General features: G+C 34.7%; 4 protein-coding genes across 5 annotated transcripts; 2 read left to right on the top strand and 2 right to left on the bottom strand.

The window, feature by feature from the left end:
* Window positions 1–1,688: 1,688 nt before the first annotated feature.
* On the top strand, window positions 1,689–2,273 carry LOC135149398 (zinc finger protein ZAT5-like). Its single transcript, XM_064085100.1, has one exon. The coding sequence runs from the start codon at window positions 1,689–1,691 to the stop codon at window positions 2,271–2,273; it is 585 nt and encodes a 194-aa protein (XP_063941170.1).
* A 190-nt stretch (window positions 2,274–2,463) lies between these two features.
* On the bottom strand, window positions 2,464–5,435 carry LOC108201153 (uncharacterized). The gene is made up of 12 exons (XM_064085099.1): window positions 5,372–5,435; window positions 4,868–4,928; window positions 4,620–4,766; window positions 4,475–4,526; window positions 4,219–4,393; window positions 4,056–4,138; window positions 3,735–3,947; window positions 3,536–3,652; window positions 3,256–3,412; window positions 3,018–3,125; window positions 2,853–2,918; window positions 2,464–2,750 (listed from the first exon to the last, which is right to left on the bottom strand). Exons 1-12 carry the CDS (start codon window positions 5,433–5,435, stop codon window positions 2,533–2,535), a joined length of 1,461 nt encoding a protein of 486 aa, XP_063941169.1. The 3' UTR covers window positions 2,464–2,532.
* Window positions 5,436–6,410: 975 nt separating this feature from the next.
* Window positions 6,411–12,686, top strand: LOC108200603 (uncharacterized). Of its 2 annotated transcripts, XM_017368817.2 has the most exons (9): window positions 6,411–6,777; window positions 6,886–6,952; window positions 7,748–7,787; window positions 7,897–8,029; window positions 9,253–9,324; window positions 10,508–10,588; window positions 11,916–11,977; window positions 12,063–12,147; window positions 12,254–12,686. In XM_017368817.2, exons 1-8 carry the CDS (start codon window positions 6,493–6,495, stop codon window positions 12,130–12,132), a joined length of 810 nt encoding a protein of 269 aa, XP_017224306.1. In that variant the 5' UTR covers window positions 6,411–6,492; the 3' UTR covers window positions 12,133–12,147; window positions 12,254–12,686. The 2 variants fall into 2 exon arrangements, with proteins under 2 accessions (XP_017224306.1, XP_017224305.1); XM_017368816.2 differs by having other exon boundaries at window positions 12,063–12,686.
* A 174-nt stretch (window positions 12,687–12,860) lies between these two features.
* LOC108200341 (probable protein phosphatase 2C 73) lies at window positions 12,861–15,637 on the bottom strand. Its single transcript, XM_017368453.2, has 6 exons — window positions 15,405–15,637; window positions 14,674–14,932; window positions 14,286–14,585; window positions 14,042–14,159; window positions 13,731–13,954; window positions 12,861–13,189 (listed from the first exon to the last, which is right to left on the bottom strand). Exons 2-6 carry the CDS (start codon window positions 14,905–14,907, stop codon window positions 12,977–12,979), a joined length of 1,089 nt encoding a protein of 362 aa, XP_017223942.1. The 5' UTR covers window positions 14,908–14,932; window positions 15,405–15,637; the 3' UTR covers window positions 12,861–12,976.
* Window positions 15,638–15,892: the final 255 nt, after the last annotated feature.

Here is a 15,892-nt window from a genome sequence, read left to right as displayed (position 1 = left end):
AGCCCTCATCGGGGGATTGAGACGATCGTGTAATTTGGCTCCTTGTCTACCTTGTTTGAAGATGAAGACCTCACCGAGAGGTGAGGACGTGTCCCTGCACCTCGAGGGGTTAGTCATGGCTCCCCCAGATAACTTCTCCATAAGAGTCGTGGACTCGTGGTAGATGCTATCTCTCGTAGTGGAGATATCGTTGAATCCGTGATCTATTTGGATTAGGAGTCTGAGGTAGTCATACTCAAGACTAATTCTAACAGGAGTAGGATTCTCCAAGATGGGCCTTCGGCCTATCTCCGACCTTATTGCCAAGAGGCCTAGTCCTGATCAAACTAGGACTCCTGGTTCCATAGAACTACGTATGGCTTGATCCCCTATAAATATAGGGGTACGTAGGCACATTGGGGTATCATGAGTTGAGAGCACGTGAGACCAACTCAAAACCCTAATCTCAGCCACCCCCTAAAACAAACAACCACCACTCTCCGGCGACCAAAACCACCGTCACGGATCTTGATTCCGGCCGTGAACCTCATCTTTGTTGATTACCAAATTCCTCTATCAACAAATACCATCTCTGACTTTTTGTGATGACTTGCGAATATCGAAACCACCTTGCCTCCCATATTCAGCATAAAACTTAAAACATGTTTCAATATCTCTAAAAATCTGACCAGAATAAGGCTTCACTTTGTTGTCATCAACCTTCGGTATCCATAATCCACTACTACTGCTAAACGAATCATCAAAACCTTCGATAAAATTCTCAACCTCATCATCACGAGCACACTCAACAGTGAAATCATTGTTATTAGCAGTGGAATCAACTTGTAAATCACTGTATCTATTGCAACTGTTATGTAAATTTCCTGGTCAGAAGAAAACTATAATTCAATAAAAAGTAGAATAAAATTGCATTCAAAACAAACTAAACACTTAATTTCCACTATCTATGATTCTCTAGTAGCATAAAAAAAAATTATAAGTTCAATAATATAACTATAAGGACTCATATCTACTATACTTTAGCTGTACAACTCAAACATGTAATCTGATATTAAGTCAATCAACACTTAAAAGATACCTCACAGTATTCAGAATCCACAACACAAACAAAAATAAATATAAACTTTCAAAAACAACTACCAGTGCAAGTAGAATCACAGATTTTAAGAAGTACAAATCTACTAATTATATTAGCTAAACACAATGAAATTGAAGATAAATACCGGATCATAATTGGATCTCAAATTTTGATTTAATGATATTACCTTGATTCGAAGAAGACGCCATTGTTACTTTACTGTGTTTGACAGAGAGAGGGAGGAGAGAGTGCAGAGGGGAGAGTGCAGAGCGGGGAGGGGTGAGGCACGGAGGCGAGGGAGCGGTTTTGCTGCAGTGACACTGACGGAGGGAGTGGGTATGGTTTGGGGAGGGAGTGTGTAGTTGGTTATGAATCAACTGTATCAATTAAGTGTAAGCATTTATTATTATTTTTATTATTATTTTATTTATTATTATTTATGATATTCCAAAATAGAATAATCTTCAATTTTCTTTTCTCTCCTATCTTCCTCTCTTTTTTTCTCTTCATTCTCTCTTCCTCCACTTGTCTCTACAATGTGTTTGCTCATGGTGGAGGAGGAGGAACACAATGACAGCAACACGAAGCCCGAGAAGGCGATCTTGTCGCGATGAGCACGCCTTCCAATATCTTGAAAGGGAAGCGGACTAAGAGACAAAGTCCACAATCACCCTTACCATTCTCAGTTGCACATGCAAATTTTTCAAGCAAGTATGCAGGAGGTGATTATGTGACTAGCTCCACCGCGAGTGACGAGGACTCGGCTGGGCCTGGCACCACGGAGGAGGAGGAAGACATGGCAAAATGCTTGTTGCTATTGGCGCAAGTTGATCCCAAAAATGATTCACAATTCGGGCTAGTTCCTTACAAATTCACTAGCAAAAAGTACTTGGAAACAAGCATAAGTACTAATGGCAAAACATGCATTTATGTCTACCAATGCAAAACATGCAACCGAACATTCCCTTCTTTCCAGGCTCTAGGTGGTGACCGGGCTAGTCACCGCAAGCCTAAGAATGTTAACGCGGCCTTGGAGAACAAGTCGAGGCTTATAATCTCGACGAAGATCAGCCACCACCATTCAAGAGAAGTTCTCATCCAGACAGGCCTTAGGCGGTCACATAAGGCGCCATTGTGGAGGCGCCCCTGTCAACCGCAACAATGCCACAAATACAACTACTCTGTAAGAGAATAATAATTATATTCAAGAGTAGAAGTATTTAAGTATCAGTATTCTTAACAACTATATTGCTTTTGTGCTTAAGTAGAAGAATTTTTGATGTTCTGCAAAAAAATCTTTTGCAATATAAAAGTACATAAAAAATCAAAATGTACATTTGTTTCGAACACAAATTACACAATTTCTTCAATATGTGACACAAACACAAATATTTACATACTATTTCAAGCATATTTACATTAGCAAAAAGTATTGCTTCTATACATATTTTGATTCAAGATACTACATCGAAATCTAGTGTCTTTTTCTCAACTTTTTCAGCAAATTTTACAGCTTCCAACCACCAACCATCTTTCAAGCAGCTATCCACACTGTCTATCGTCTTGTTATCAACATTATTCTCATAAATTTTGTGACGCTTAACACCCTCAAAAAATACAGTTGTGTCAGGTACAATTTCTTCAGGAACTGGACGTAGTGGAGAGCGATAACCTGTTATAACATTAACAAGATTATTTAAAATTGATTATATTTTTCAAACATTTATTTCTATAACTTCTAGTGCACATAATTTAGAAATACAGTGACTCATACCTCTGCAATCTGGATCATGACATTTTTGATAATAACTAGCTCTTCTTAGATCAACAACATATATAACTACAACGTACAAGTCAACTTCAAATCAAAATAAAATCATGAAACTCAAAGCTACAATATAAAATCAAAATAGATACAACTAAGTGGGATAAAATGTACCATGATTGCTTTTGTGTTGTCTACCAATTCTCTCACAGTATCTATTTTTTGACATATTATACACCATTATACCATACTCTGAAAACCAATGCCAACTGTGAATTTTTCCTGAAAAGAACATGTAATATCCAACCTACTAATCATATAAACGATTATATATTCAAATATCAATAAATATATATTCTTCTTATGTTTCTAATATTCAATTATACATAAATCAAAATCACTTAATGGATACCTGATATATTTCCTAAGGAGGCAACAGATTCTACAAACATATCCAATAGTGGAAATAGTGATCTCCCTGTCTGAAATATTCTTGACGAATCAATTATGCAAGAATTTGACAGAAGATTTCTTGGGACTCCATAATCTTTATGGAAGTTCACATGAACCTGAATCAAATTACATCTTATTTTAATTCAAAATAAAATTAACAAATATGCAAATAACAATGATTATAAGGTGTATGGATACATTCTATCAAACAAAAGACTTTCAGACGTGATAATAGTTACCTGTGTAGCAAATTGGAGAGTGTTTGAACAACCAATATCCTTTTCACATATAAGAATCTTTTGAACATCAACATCCACTTTGCAGATCAAAGATGCCATAAACATATCTTCCTCACTCTATTTTAGGAATATTTCATTTCATTTAGTTGATATAAGCATAGGAGAAATAACAACTCAGAGTCTTAGTCTATTATTTTACCATTAACCTGCACTTAAAACGTCCAGTAGGTAAAAGTATAGAAGTCTTTCGTGCTTTTGAAGACAATGGTAAGCGAAAGCATCGATTTCTGGAATACACTGCTCTATCAATAAAAACTTCTTTATTCACATGAGATGAGTTCCTATCTTTTAATATGAACAATTTTTCAAATCTTCCATCTCTTCCCCTTTCATTTTGTATCCTTGAGCAAATCTGAAATTTAAAAAAATATGAAAGCTTCATCAGTTTTGTGATTAAACAATACAAATCCCAAGAACCTAAACCTCGATGAATACAATGTAATTTAAATCTGAATTACACCTCACCAACAAATGCACCAGCATGTCGGTTGTTCTTAAAAGCAGTGTTAGGGAAACAAATGATTATATGGCGAGAAAATTTTTCTGTCAATAATAGTATAATTACAGAATCAGAATCCAAATTATAATTTGTTAAAAAAAGATTGTTTATGTCAAAATAATACCTTCTGTTGACGAATCAAGTTCAACAACAAACTCTTTATCTCCTTCAATAGAATACTTCTCATTCATGAAATCAAAAACAAGTGATAACAGTATATCAACCATTTCCTCACCATTGTTGTTTGAGTTTTCGATCTTATTGAATTCCAAATCAAAATAAAGGTGGCATGGTAATCCCTAATCACAAAATGAAAGTTTAAAACATATTAGATAAATAAAAATACACTAATACTACATAATGTAATGGAACATAATTACCTCCTGAATAACTTCATAATGATGACGATATTTGGGATTCATGTTCTTGTACCTATGATTACATGACAAATTTATAAGTTATAGCAACCATAAAAATCAAAATTACATAGATATATTAAAGCAAATAAACAAAGATTATAAGAACCTTCGCCAAAACTCCTTATAGCTTGAAACAACAAACCTCCTCTGACCATTAACATGGTCTTGATAGCTAAATATAAAAACATTGCTATGTTCTTTTTGATAACTAATAGCTTGCTCTTGTCTAGGAAATGTTACCCATAGTTCATTCCTGACAAATATCATATGCAACAATAAAACTTAATAATAGTTCATTGATAATTGTAAAAACAAAACTAACTAAAAGCACATAATAACATTAATCCAATGTACCTTACTGCATTTTGTTCACTAATATCATCACGAATCTCGTGTAATAATCGCAGCACTCTATCTGGCAATGATTAGGACCATGAAATGGACTATATTCATTAGAAGTTTAACACATTCAACTATACATAACAATTTTATTCCACACTAGAATGAATATTAAAAACATTGCAGATAACAACACCAACACCTAATCTGATTCTATAGTAGAAGCGTTAACTAAATACTAAACTATAAAATAAAAAAATCAGTTCTACATTAGAATCAAATCCAAATTAATTATAAGATACAAGAACATACAAATCTCATATGGAATACTATTCTACGATAGAACATAAACAACTTATCAAGATTATAATCAATCCAGTATACAAGTTCAACAATACAATCCGAAATCACATTCAAAATAACTAATCAACATACATGACTGTAAAATTGTAACTTTACACAATCTCCAACAATATGCAGCTTGAAAAAATGAAAAATCAATTATAATTAACAATAAACCTGATGAACTTGGAACATCACCGACTGAAATCATGCTTTCAGATCCATTGTAAGAATAATCCATAGTTCGTTTGCAAGAAACAGAGCAGAGAGAGAAATTCCGAGAGAGAAAGAAATTGCGTTGAGAGAGAAAGAGAGAGAGAAGAGAGAGAAGTGCGAGAGAGAGATTTGAGAGAGAGGAAGAACAGAGAGAGAAGTGCGAGAGAGAGCTTTGAGAGAGAGAGAGAGAGAGCGCGCGTTGAGCGAGAGACACAGTAGAGAGAGAAAGCAGACAGTAGAGAGAGAAAGCAGTTGGGTCAAACGGTCAGCTGCATAAAATTTCAGTTTTTATACAATTATTAACAGCCGTTGGATAAGATACAAATGAAGGGTGGAGATTGAATTAAGGGTTTACTACGTAACTCTATATAAGATGTCCCTCTCTTGAATTTTTGCCTATATATATATATATATAAAATATACATCATTTAAAATTTTATTATATAATTAAATTACCACCCACAAAAAATTGTTGAAAATTTGATAAAAATGAGATTTTTGTCGTATTAGAATTTTTGTCATGTAGTTATACATAATATTTATAATTATATATACATATTTTATTAAATCGTAATAATTAAATATTCTAAAAAGCGCCGATTAATCGATAATCGAATGGATTTTCAATCCGATTTGACAAAATTCGGTTAAAACGATGATTAATTGGTCAAAAATTGGAAAAATCAGGTAAAATTTTAAAATTTACAAAAATTGTGGGGCAACTTTATAATTTTAAAATATCGTTATATATATAATATTAAATTAATTCTAGATGATGATCCTATTGATTATTTATTAAATCATAATTATAAATATAATAAACTTATTAATGTATATTAATGAATAGTCATTAATGTTTAATAAATAGGTTAGTATTAAAAGTCCATAATAACCTTTACATATATTAATATATATGTATAATGAGTAAGGGTAGTTTGGTCTCCGAATTAAATTAGTTATGACTTCACATAACGGTGAATGGTGAATTAAGAATTTAAGACTAGCCACCCGTTTTTTACCCGCCCTTGTGAACTGCTTCTCATCACATTTGCAGTGTTTTCAAGAAAATCCAAACCATTTCAATGGCAATAACCAACAATTTGAAGCCCACCATTTCGTCTCAAATCACTTCATTTGGCTCCTCATCCATTAAAACAACTCCTCCAACCCCAGTAAAGTTCTCCAGGAATGCACTCTTCTCCAGCACCATTCTGTCAATGCCTGTAAATGATCACAGCCCAGTTGGTATTTTCACGAGAAACAGAATGGTCCCTCGTGTTTCTGGGATTTGGGATGCTGTGACTGGTGGGAATTCTGGGAGGGAAGCTCTTCTTGCGATTCGGCGTGGAATGCAGCTCTTTAGAGAGGTAAAGAGATTAGTAGATGTGTTATTATGTTGTTGTGTGTGTATGTGTAGGTATGAAATACAAGTACATGATAGTGTTTGATTTTGTGTGTGTGTGTGTGTAATGAAGGGTGATGTTTTGGGGTCTGTTGTGGAGTTTGATAAGGCTATTCAACTTGATGCTCGCCAAAAGGCATGTAAGTAGACAGAACCTCTATCTCTCTCCCTCCCACCCTCCATCTCTCTCTCACTCACTCACTCTCCCTCCCTCCCCCCCTTTCCCTCTCTCTACCATCAATTCCATAGGTTAGTTTCGTTATAACATTCACAGAATTGCAAGTTTACATTTGATGTCAGTTTAATTATGTATTTATTATAGTGGAGAAGTTAATATTTTGAACCAAGTGTCATAGCTACAACATAGTGACATACTTATTTACTCTTTTTATTTCGGGGTGATGTTTGATAGCGGTAATTATTGCAGAAACACAGTGCCTCCTCTTATTTACTATTCCAGCCCACCAATTACAGCTGTGTGTCTTATATACGTAGAAGGCCCCATAAATTCACAGTTAATTTTATATGTTGCCAGATTTAGAAGAGATTCCAGACTTCCAGTAGCTGAGATGGTTTATGTGATACTTTTCTCTATAATTTTGTGCGTTTAAGTACTCATTTCCTAATATTTTGCTATACTTTTTCCTCATTGGTTCCACAGTCTGCATTTGTTTTTCTGATCTTCATGACAATTAAGTGTTAGAAAATATCCATACACTATGAATTATGTTCTTTTTGGATTTTAAGATAGTTGTACTATGGAACAGACCCCCTCAAATTTGGGAATCCCCCGCTGCCTTTAAAGGTATAATTATGTGTACAATATTTGACTGTTTGGATATTAGCAAACATAAATAAGATCATTTCTGTAATGTGGAGGTAGCGTAAATATATCTTCTTCTCTGTATAACCTAGAAAATGTAATTTCATATCAGATCTTTGGCAAAGAGGTCTTTCACTCTACTACCTTGACAGGTATTAAAATATGTATGATACATTCTTTCTTTGAATAGCTTAAAATGATTCTGTTTTATACATAATACGCTTACAATTTCGGGGACATTGGTGTGTTATTTTGTGTCAGGTTTGAGGAAGGGGCAGAGCAATTCAGGATAGATGTTGCACAAAATCCAAATGACACAGAGGAGTCAATATGGTGCTTTTTGTGTGAAGCTCAATTATATGGAGTGGATGAAGCACGAAAAAAATATCTTGAGGTATGTGACTGTGGAGTGTAGTTCAGTTGACATGTGTTAATTTTTTTTAATAATTTACTGCGCTCACTATGCTGATGATATATGCCTCTATAAACTTCTTAATCCTTTTATGAAACTTGGTATTTGAGTAACCTGATTAAGGACACATTTGGCTTACCTTGAAACAATTCTAATACTATTCATGACTTGTAGTAGAAGTAATTTTTCTACTTAAAAGTTATTATCCTTTATGTAGTTTATCTGATTCTGTAAGTAATAAATTTATCAAAGAAAAATAACTAGAAGTTGAATGACATAATCAGTATAAGTTACTGATATAGGCCTCTTTTCTCTACTTCTATAATTCAAGTTTAAGTAAGTTTTAAGTGACAAATGCTTTTTAGAAAGATGAACCAAATAAGCTAATCTGACTTGTAAGCAACTCAAAAAACAAACAGGCCCTTAGTATCCTTGAGATTGTGTTTTTGCTTCTATGTATAGCTGCTACATAAATTCTTCCAAAATGTACAGTAAGTTGTACTGATTTTACCTCAGTACACCCTAGAATGATGCTTATTTGCATACACTGAGGTTAGTTGATTAACTGCAATTTACAAACTAGAACAGGTGCAATGTCAAAAACAATACAAGAGGGTCAAGATGATATGATTCAATTGCATGTAGTCAAACTAGAGCTTCCATGATAACACAAAAAATGGCCTTGTTTAGCATTTGTTCGTTGTGACTAGCCAATCATGTCGGCAACTCTGCTGTTACTTAGTCAATTAGCAAATTATGATCAGACTTGAGTTTGCCCCTAATTCTAAAGGCATCAGGAGGTATGACTGAATTTTATTGTATTGTTGTTGCAATTTATTTCCTTCATTGAGGGTATTTGGTTATCATAACTCTGCTATGCTGCATAATATTTAATTTTCCTTGACTAGAACACCATACACCCCAAGTAGATTTAAGGAAAAGGTCTTTTTGCTTGTTTATTTGACCTTCAGCTAGGTGAACCTATAGTTAGGCATCTGGATATTTATGTTATTGTTAGTTTTGACTTACCATAGCTATTCAGAGAAGTTATATTTCACCTTTGATGTTCTACATTCTTCTTGTGGGATTCTTACTTAATCCAAAATATGAAATTGTATTAGTTTTGTTCATCAAGATTTTCATTTCAAGGTAAATTCCAAATATTATAAGTAATTAACTTCTCATTGGTTTCCTGTATATGGTAGGTTGGTAGGGATCCACGTCCTGTTATGAGGGAAGCTTATAACATGTTCAAAGACGGAGGTGACCCAGAGAAGGTTAGATTAGAGGAGATTATATGTTTTACATATATTCTAGTTTAAAATTGTATGATTAATTAATAATTTCAAGTATGTCTGACCCTCCCCCAGGATATACATCAGGTGTAGTGAAAAAAAAAGAGAGTAGAATACAGCTTCAACAAATACTGAACCTGGCTAGCTTTGTGTAATAGAATTTTCTTAACTTAAGCTAGAACATAACATATAAATAAGATGTAACTTATTACTATTTACTACCAATATTTTCAGATATAGAAAGAAATATATTACTTCAACCAACTTTTTATAGGGAGTCTTATAGGTTTTTCATGATGAAAGACAGAACTGATACAAATTAGTACAACTAAAATTGGAAACCCCCCCCCCCCCCCCCCCCCCTCTCAAGGTCCTCCCCCGCCCTGACTCCAGGAAAAAGTTATTAGCTCAAAAATGCTTACAAGTGTAACAGTAGGGCTTCAGTTTCAAACTCTTTAAAAGAAGGTAAAAATACAATTAAGGCAACAAAAAGTGCTTACAGCTATTTGAGGATCTAGTAATCTACCTGTTTCAGTAATCAGTATTTGGCATTTGCTTCTGTCTCTTTTTCTATAGCTTTGCATTATAGGAGAGAAAATTTTTACTTGTATGTAGATTCTGGTCTTGGTTCTCTTGGTTCATTAATGATCAGAAGACCTATCACGTGTGTATTAATGGCACATGTATTTGACCTATTGAGGGCTAAGGTCCGCAGCAGACGACTCCTGCTATATGCATACCGCGGTACGCTTATAAAGCATGGTAGGGAAAAAACACTAAAACTCTAACCATAAGGGCAGTAGTGATACCTGTCCCCCCACCTTATATTCACACACAAAAAAGTGTTGTACCTTACCGCTGTTAGGAAGCACGGCATGTATGCTGCATTCTGCAATAATCATCTTCCAGGGAGCCGGACTCATTAAGGAAAGAAGATTTCCCCTAGATTCAATAGGGAGGTAGAGAAGTATTTCCATCTCTTTAGTGAATTTATGAATCAGTTAAGTTTCTCTCACTATCTCCATAACTGTTGTGTCATCCTTGATCTTCGGTGGTATATCTTCTTATACTAGATGTAGAATACTGATTTATTTGAGTGGTGTGTCATTTCGTTTGCCATTTTTTTTTTATACTTCTAATGAAAAAATTCCCAATTTCCTTACAGCTTGTCAAGGAATTCTCGAGTGGCCGAGAAAGCGAATATTTCTATGCTTCTTTATATGCCGGGCTTTACTATGAATGCCAGGTGTGATACCTGCATCTCTTTTTACTGCAAACTGGAGAAATTTATCTTAGAAGAGATAGTGGAACTTAGGATACATATTAAATTTTCAGAAGTATACCCAATCACTTAACTGGTCTGGAGGCAATAACAAGTTAGACTGGAGACACATAGCTATTTTATCGCTTCATAGCTTTTACTTTCATTCAATATCTTTTTGACAGGGTCAGTTCTGAGGCTAGTCATAGAATTATAGAAGTATCTTTTCAGTATCTTATAATATATAAATTTGGATAGTAGAGATACTGGAAAATTAACAGGTAATATCTGGCTTGCAAGTCTTTGTTTTCAAGTTGCAGTAGCGATTAGAATTAGAAGCCAATTTCCTTCCCTTGTTGACGAGAACAGTAATGATAAGTTTGTTGGTTTGACAAAGTATCCCACTCAAGAAAAGCCTTTACTAGTTAGAACTGGAAATCAGAAGTTTGGCATTCAGCATCACACAGTTTTGAGTGGGAAGGACATTAAGGCGCCGTCTACAATATGCATAGAGTGGAAAATATGGAAGTGCAAATATATTTGTAATGAGATTTCTAGAAGAAATTGACTGGAAAAGAGAATGGAACATTCATTCTCAATTTGGAGGGTTAAAGCTTGTATTTAAATTGATAGGAATCTAATCTTATAAAAGAAGGAATAAAAATTATAAGTATCTATCCACAACACTACAAATTTCATCTGAATATTATTTTACTTAAACAAGTCAAATCTAGTTTCTCTAATACTTCATTTTTTTACAAAAACAAATTTAATGTTGAATCTTACTTTTTAATAAAATGAAAAATCATCAGACGACAAGTGATGGAAAATTAGATCTGCTAGGATTTAAGCTAGCGGATACCCCTCCAAGTTCTTTTTTCTTGGTTATAAATAGGTTGAGGGTTCAATTCTTGGTGAAAGACTAGTAATGTACAGTTGATAGGCACAGAAACACAGAATATAGGAGAAAAGTGTAAATAAAATGAGAAATGTATCAAAATAAGCACTATAGAGAGTGAAAATTAGTGCAAAAATAGGAAGGTCAGAACCTAGATTTTAACATACACTGTTGCAGAGTTCTCAGTAGAAAATGTTTCATTATGGAAATAGAATATATAGTAAGAAGTTTGATCACAAAATGACTCGAGATTCTCTTTTTTATGTTTGTGAAATCTAGGGGTAGATTCAGAGTGAATTTTATTTGCTTAAGAGTATATTATTATTCTCTAGTAAATATATATATTTAATATAGATTGTCTTTTTGATTCTGTGTGGCTCGGCACTAACTGCATTGAAACAATTAACATGGCAGGGTATACCAGATGGCGCCAAACGTCATATAGTTGCTGCATGTGAATCTCCTTATGGACAAAAGTCATTCCACAAATCAGACCTCATTACCTCAGATATATAGCATAATTTCTCAGTTCTTGAATTAATTCTTTTTTTTTTTTTTCAGGTCTGATGATTATATGGCTGCCCTTGCTAAAGTTCACACACAATGTCGAAACTGGAACCAAAAAGCATGATTTGCTTCAACACCTGTATGATAGAATTATGCTCCACTTCTTGTGAAAGTTATTTGATATGGCACATTAACAACATCACTAGTTGTTGAAGACATTTTGTTTTACCATGCCTTGCATGTAGAATGTTTCAGGTGGCATATTACATCTTGGTGAATAAGATTCTGCGACTACTATACAGTTATCCTTCATGAAGAACTACAGCGCTGTGTCCCTAAACAGTTAAACCTGATAGAAGGTGAAGTTGGAACTTTTTAAATAGCATTGTTCCATTATTTTTAAGCTTAAGAAATCAAGAACATGTTGAAGTTCTTTCACTTGTATATATGTCTATAAAACAAGGCGGCTATTACTGTATGATCTTTTGAGTACTTTGGTACCATCAATGGCGAGCTTGTGTATTGTTTTTTGTTACTTGCACTACCCCGCAGCCTCTTTAGCAGGCAATGTGTTTCGGGATTGTATATTCATGTATTTGTTTCTGGGAAAAACAAGACTCTGTACACATACTCGATTGACTGAATCCTAGTAAAATGAGTTCTATGTTCTGTTTCTCATTTTTGTTTTACCTTTCTTAATTTGAGGTTGAGCTCACATTTTCAGTCAAAGTTTAAAAGGAAATTTGATCCAAACATTGTGTGCAAATCTGTGCAAGATTCTTTCATGTATTAACAACTATATTATTGAGGTAACTACATTGAGGAAACAAAAAACAACTCTCCCAGAAAACATTAGCAGAGAAAAACCTATTGATGTTTCAGCGTTGCACCTGATTTTGTTTCGGAGGAAAAAGAAATTCTATAAGCACATTATTTCCGGCCAGACAATATACTCTAGCATTTAGAAGTTATAATGGAGTAATTACAGAGTGAATAGTATGCGATGATGTATGATTATGAAGAAAAAGACAAATAGCTGATATATCATCCGTTGCTATGCCTCGTCTCTTTAGCTTCCATGCACGAACAGCACACTCGACCAGTCGTTTAGCAGATTTCTCTCTGTCTGGTGTTGATGACACAATTGCAATTGCTTCTTCGTTGGAGATCACATCCCAGACCTTAATGCACATGAAAGAACTTACTGTCAGTTTTTGAATATATATTACATATTTTCACACATTTAAAGGACTTGCAGGGATGTTCTCATTTCTTAATTTGTGACATGCTTATAGTTGTATTGTTCCAATTTCTTGGTCTGTATAATATTTGCTCAGAGTCAGAGGTGAACACAGGATGAAATCGTGAGGGTGTGTTGGGGCCATGGCAGGAAACTATAGGTTCTCTGGTTCTCAAAATTCATAATCCATCAGCTAGCAACAAATAAAAATTATAGTCCATCCTACTAAGCAGGGTTTTAAAATTTCTGGTGCCGGAGGGCGACTTCCGGTCATCGTGTCCATCCAGCCCTGTGGATGCTTATAGTTGTGCTCAACTTTATGACAACAACCATTATGATAAAATTATTCAATTTCATTCAAGTCTATTTGTTTCCATTTTTAGAGCAACCTAAATACATTGTCATTAAATGATAGCATGCAATGTATCGCGAAAAGATAATTATTTTATAAAACAGAGAACTACAAACAAATTTATACGTACCCCGTCACTTGCAAGCACAATGAACTGGTCTCGGACAGTAATCTGTCTTCGAGTCACTTCAGGCACAGAAATGAGTCCAAATTCCTTTAAACAGTAGTCACCAAAAGCTCTAGACATGGCAAGTCCAGGTGACTCTTCATTAGGCAGCCACACTCGGTGAACGCCCGGCTCATCATCTAAACAGAAAACTCGACCATTACACTGAACTATGCGTTCTGCCTCCTCTGCAGACCATGTCATAAGAAAAATTATTAAGGTATTTTCAAACATCATGCAATAGAGAACAAAAGGCAATTGAAAAAGATACGCACGAGGTATATTAGGCTTAAAATCGAGAGTAAGCTGAACTGGTATCAAGCTGCCGTCATCAGAGATTGTAGCTAATACAGCACGAGAATCACCAACATTTGCTACTACTAAAAGGTCCCCCTAAAATACCATAAATAGATGATATCAGATTATAAGTGATACCTTAAACAGACTGGTTGGATTAGCTAAAAACCATATATTCTTGATGCATATATCATCAAAATACTAAAGGACTTTTCTCATCACCTGTCTAACAATTGTCAAACCAGTCGTTCCACTGTAAAAGGAATCAATTTTCCGATAATGCTCCAGCTCCCGGTCAACTGAAGCACAAGCCTTTAAGTAAGAATCCTTCCACAAATTGAATCTTTTGTCAAACTCCAAATCAAGTTCAGTGTGAAGTGACGCTTCTACAATTGCCTCTTGCCAATTGCACAACAAAGACAATGGCAATAACTCTCTAACCCTCTTCGCGACAAAATGCCCCCACGGACCATGTCCATCAAATATCCCACAAAACATCATGTCTTCTTGGCATCCAAATGCCTATCCCCCAATCAAATGAACAAAAATCAGAATCACTCGATCGAAACTAAAATTGTACATCGACAAAAATAAAACAATAGCAAATTACCTCCCACACAATGCAACAATCTTGGTTCACTCCTTTGTTGCCTCTTTTGGAAGAAATCGCTGCAAAATTGTTTGATCCCTCGACATCCAGTGTCCCCGAAGACTTCAATATTAGATCATTCTTCTTTGCCTCCTTTATCATTGTTTCTACTGCCCCTCCACCACAATTGCCTGAACTCTTGGCTTTCCTAAGTGACTTTGCTAGTCCACTGAACATGGTTGCAAAATGCTCCATACAATCCACCTCCACAACTATATTTCTACAAGATAAGACATCATCTCCTTATATACCCAAATTCTACATGTGCAATTCATGATTCATATCACATTGAGCTTATCACTTTTGTAGTACATGTGTCAGTAAATTGTGTGTGGATATGACACAAAGTCATAAGTTCCATTGCCACTAAAGCATAATTCAATGAACACTAAAAAGGGCTCCAGCCCAAAAGGCTAAGTGGCTTTACTTAGAGTACATACCAAAAAGTAGAAAATATCTACTCTTACATCAATTTCTACTGCAGAATTATTGCAAAAAATAAACATTAGCCCAAAAATAAATGACTGAACAAAATTTGTACAATCTGTCTCAAACCCAATAAAGCTTACACACACATCATTCCAAAATCAGATCACTGCTAAATATTTACCCTATGTTGATTTTGGTTCTGGTTTCGACAGAATTATTTCCAGCAACTTTATTAAGAAAACAAGAAAAATTAAGAGGAATACCTTGATTTTTGGGCTTATATGGCTGGTCAGCTGGGACAAAAGAATAATGAGTTGCCGGAAAGTTATAAGGTGATCGGATAATGGAGAAAAATGGCCGGAAAAATGTGGAAAGGGTGGGGGAGAAAGAGGTTAGTAAAAGATCATTATCCATGGAATTTTGTTGTGATATATATGCAAGGAGAAGAAACCAAGGTGGTGGGGTTTAGAGTGAATACAGTAAATAACGTGTATTTGTTGGATGTGTAGACAACAAAGGCAGCTCAAGGATCCTGAGTTGATGTAATAATGCAAGTGATGTGTGTCCATTCGTTAATCCAGAAGCCACTCATTTTACCATTATGACCACCATTCATGCAACTAATGTAGTTATGTAGCAATACAGGCTTCAAGGTTACTTGTAACTTAGCCTTGCTTCTGAGCAAGTGAATATAAGTGAAAGTTTCCATTTTCATCTTATTTTTAGAGTGAAACGTGAAACTATATTATAT

Source organism: Daucus carota, chromosome 9 (genome assembly GCF_001625215.2).
Source record: "Daucus carota subsp. sativus chromosome 9, DH1 v3.0, whole genome shotgun sequence".
NCBI classification, from domain to species: Eukaryota; Viridiplantae; Streptophyta; class Magnoliopsida; order Apiales; family Apiaceae; genus Daucus; species Daucus carota.
This window is presented reverse-complemented; position numbering and strand designations above follow the sequence as displayed.

Excerpts from the sequence above, each read along its gene's own strand:
- LOC135149398 (XM_064085100.1), top strand. The coding sequence starts at position 1,689 with ATGAGCACGCCTTCCAATATCTTGAAAGGGAAGCGGACTAAGAGACAA.
- LOC108201153 (XM_064085099.1), bottom strand. The coding sequence starts at position 5,435 with ATGGATTATTCTTACAATGGATCTGAAAGCATGATTTCAGTCGGTGAT. Across the intron at positions 4,139-4,218 it reads ACTTGATTCGTCAACAGAAG|AAAAATTTTCTCGCCATATA; the intron begins GTATTATTTTGA and ends TATTATTGACAG. Across the intron at positions 2,751-2,852 it reads TCATGATCCAGATTGCAGAG|GTTATCGCTCTCCACTACGT; the intron begins GTATGAGTCACT and ends ATGTTATAACAG.
- LOC108200603 (XM_017368817.2), top strand. The coding sequence starts at position 6,493 with ATGGCAATAACCAACAATTTGAAGCCCACCATTTCGTCTCAAATCACT. Across the intron at positions 8,030-9,252 it reads CACGAAAAAAATATCTTGAG|GTTGGTAGGGATCCACGTCC; the intron begins GTATGTGACTGT and ends TGTATATGGTAG. Across the intron at positions 11,978-12,062 it reads GAATCTCCTTATGGACAAAA|GTCTGATGATTATATGGCTG; the intron begins GTCATTCCACAA and ends TTTTTTTTTCAG.
- LOC108200341 (XM_017368453.2), bottom strand. The coding sequence starts at position 14,907 with ATGGAGCATTTTGCAACCATGTTCAGTGGACTAGCAAAGTCACTTAGG. Across the intron at positions 13,955-14,041 it reads TTTTAAGCCTAATATACCTC|AGGAGGCAGAACGCATAGTT; the intron begins GTGCGTATCTTT and ends CATGGTCTGCAG. Across the intron at positions 13,190-13,730 it reads TTGTGCTTGCAAGTGACGGG|GTCTGGGATGTGATCTCCAA; the intron begins GTACGTATAAAT and ends ATGTGCATTAAG.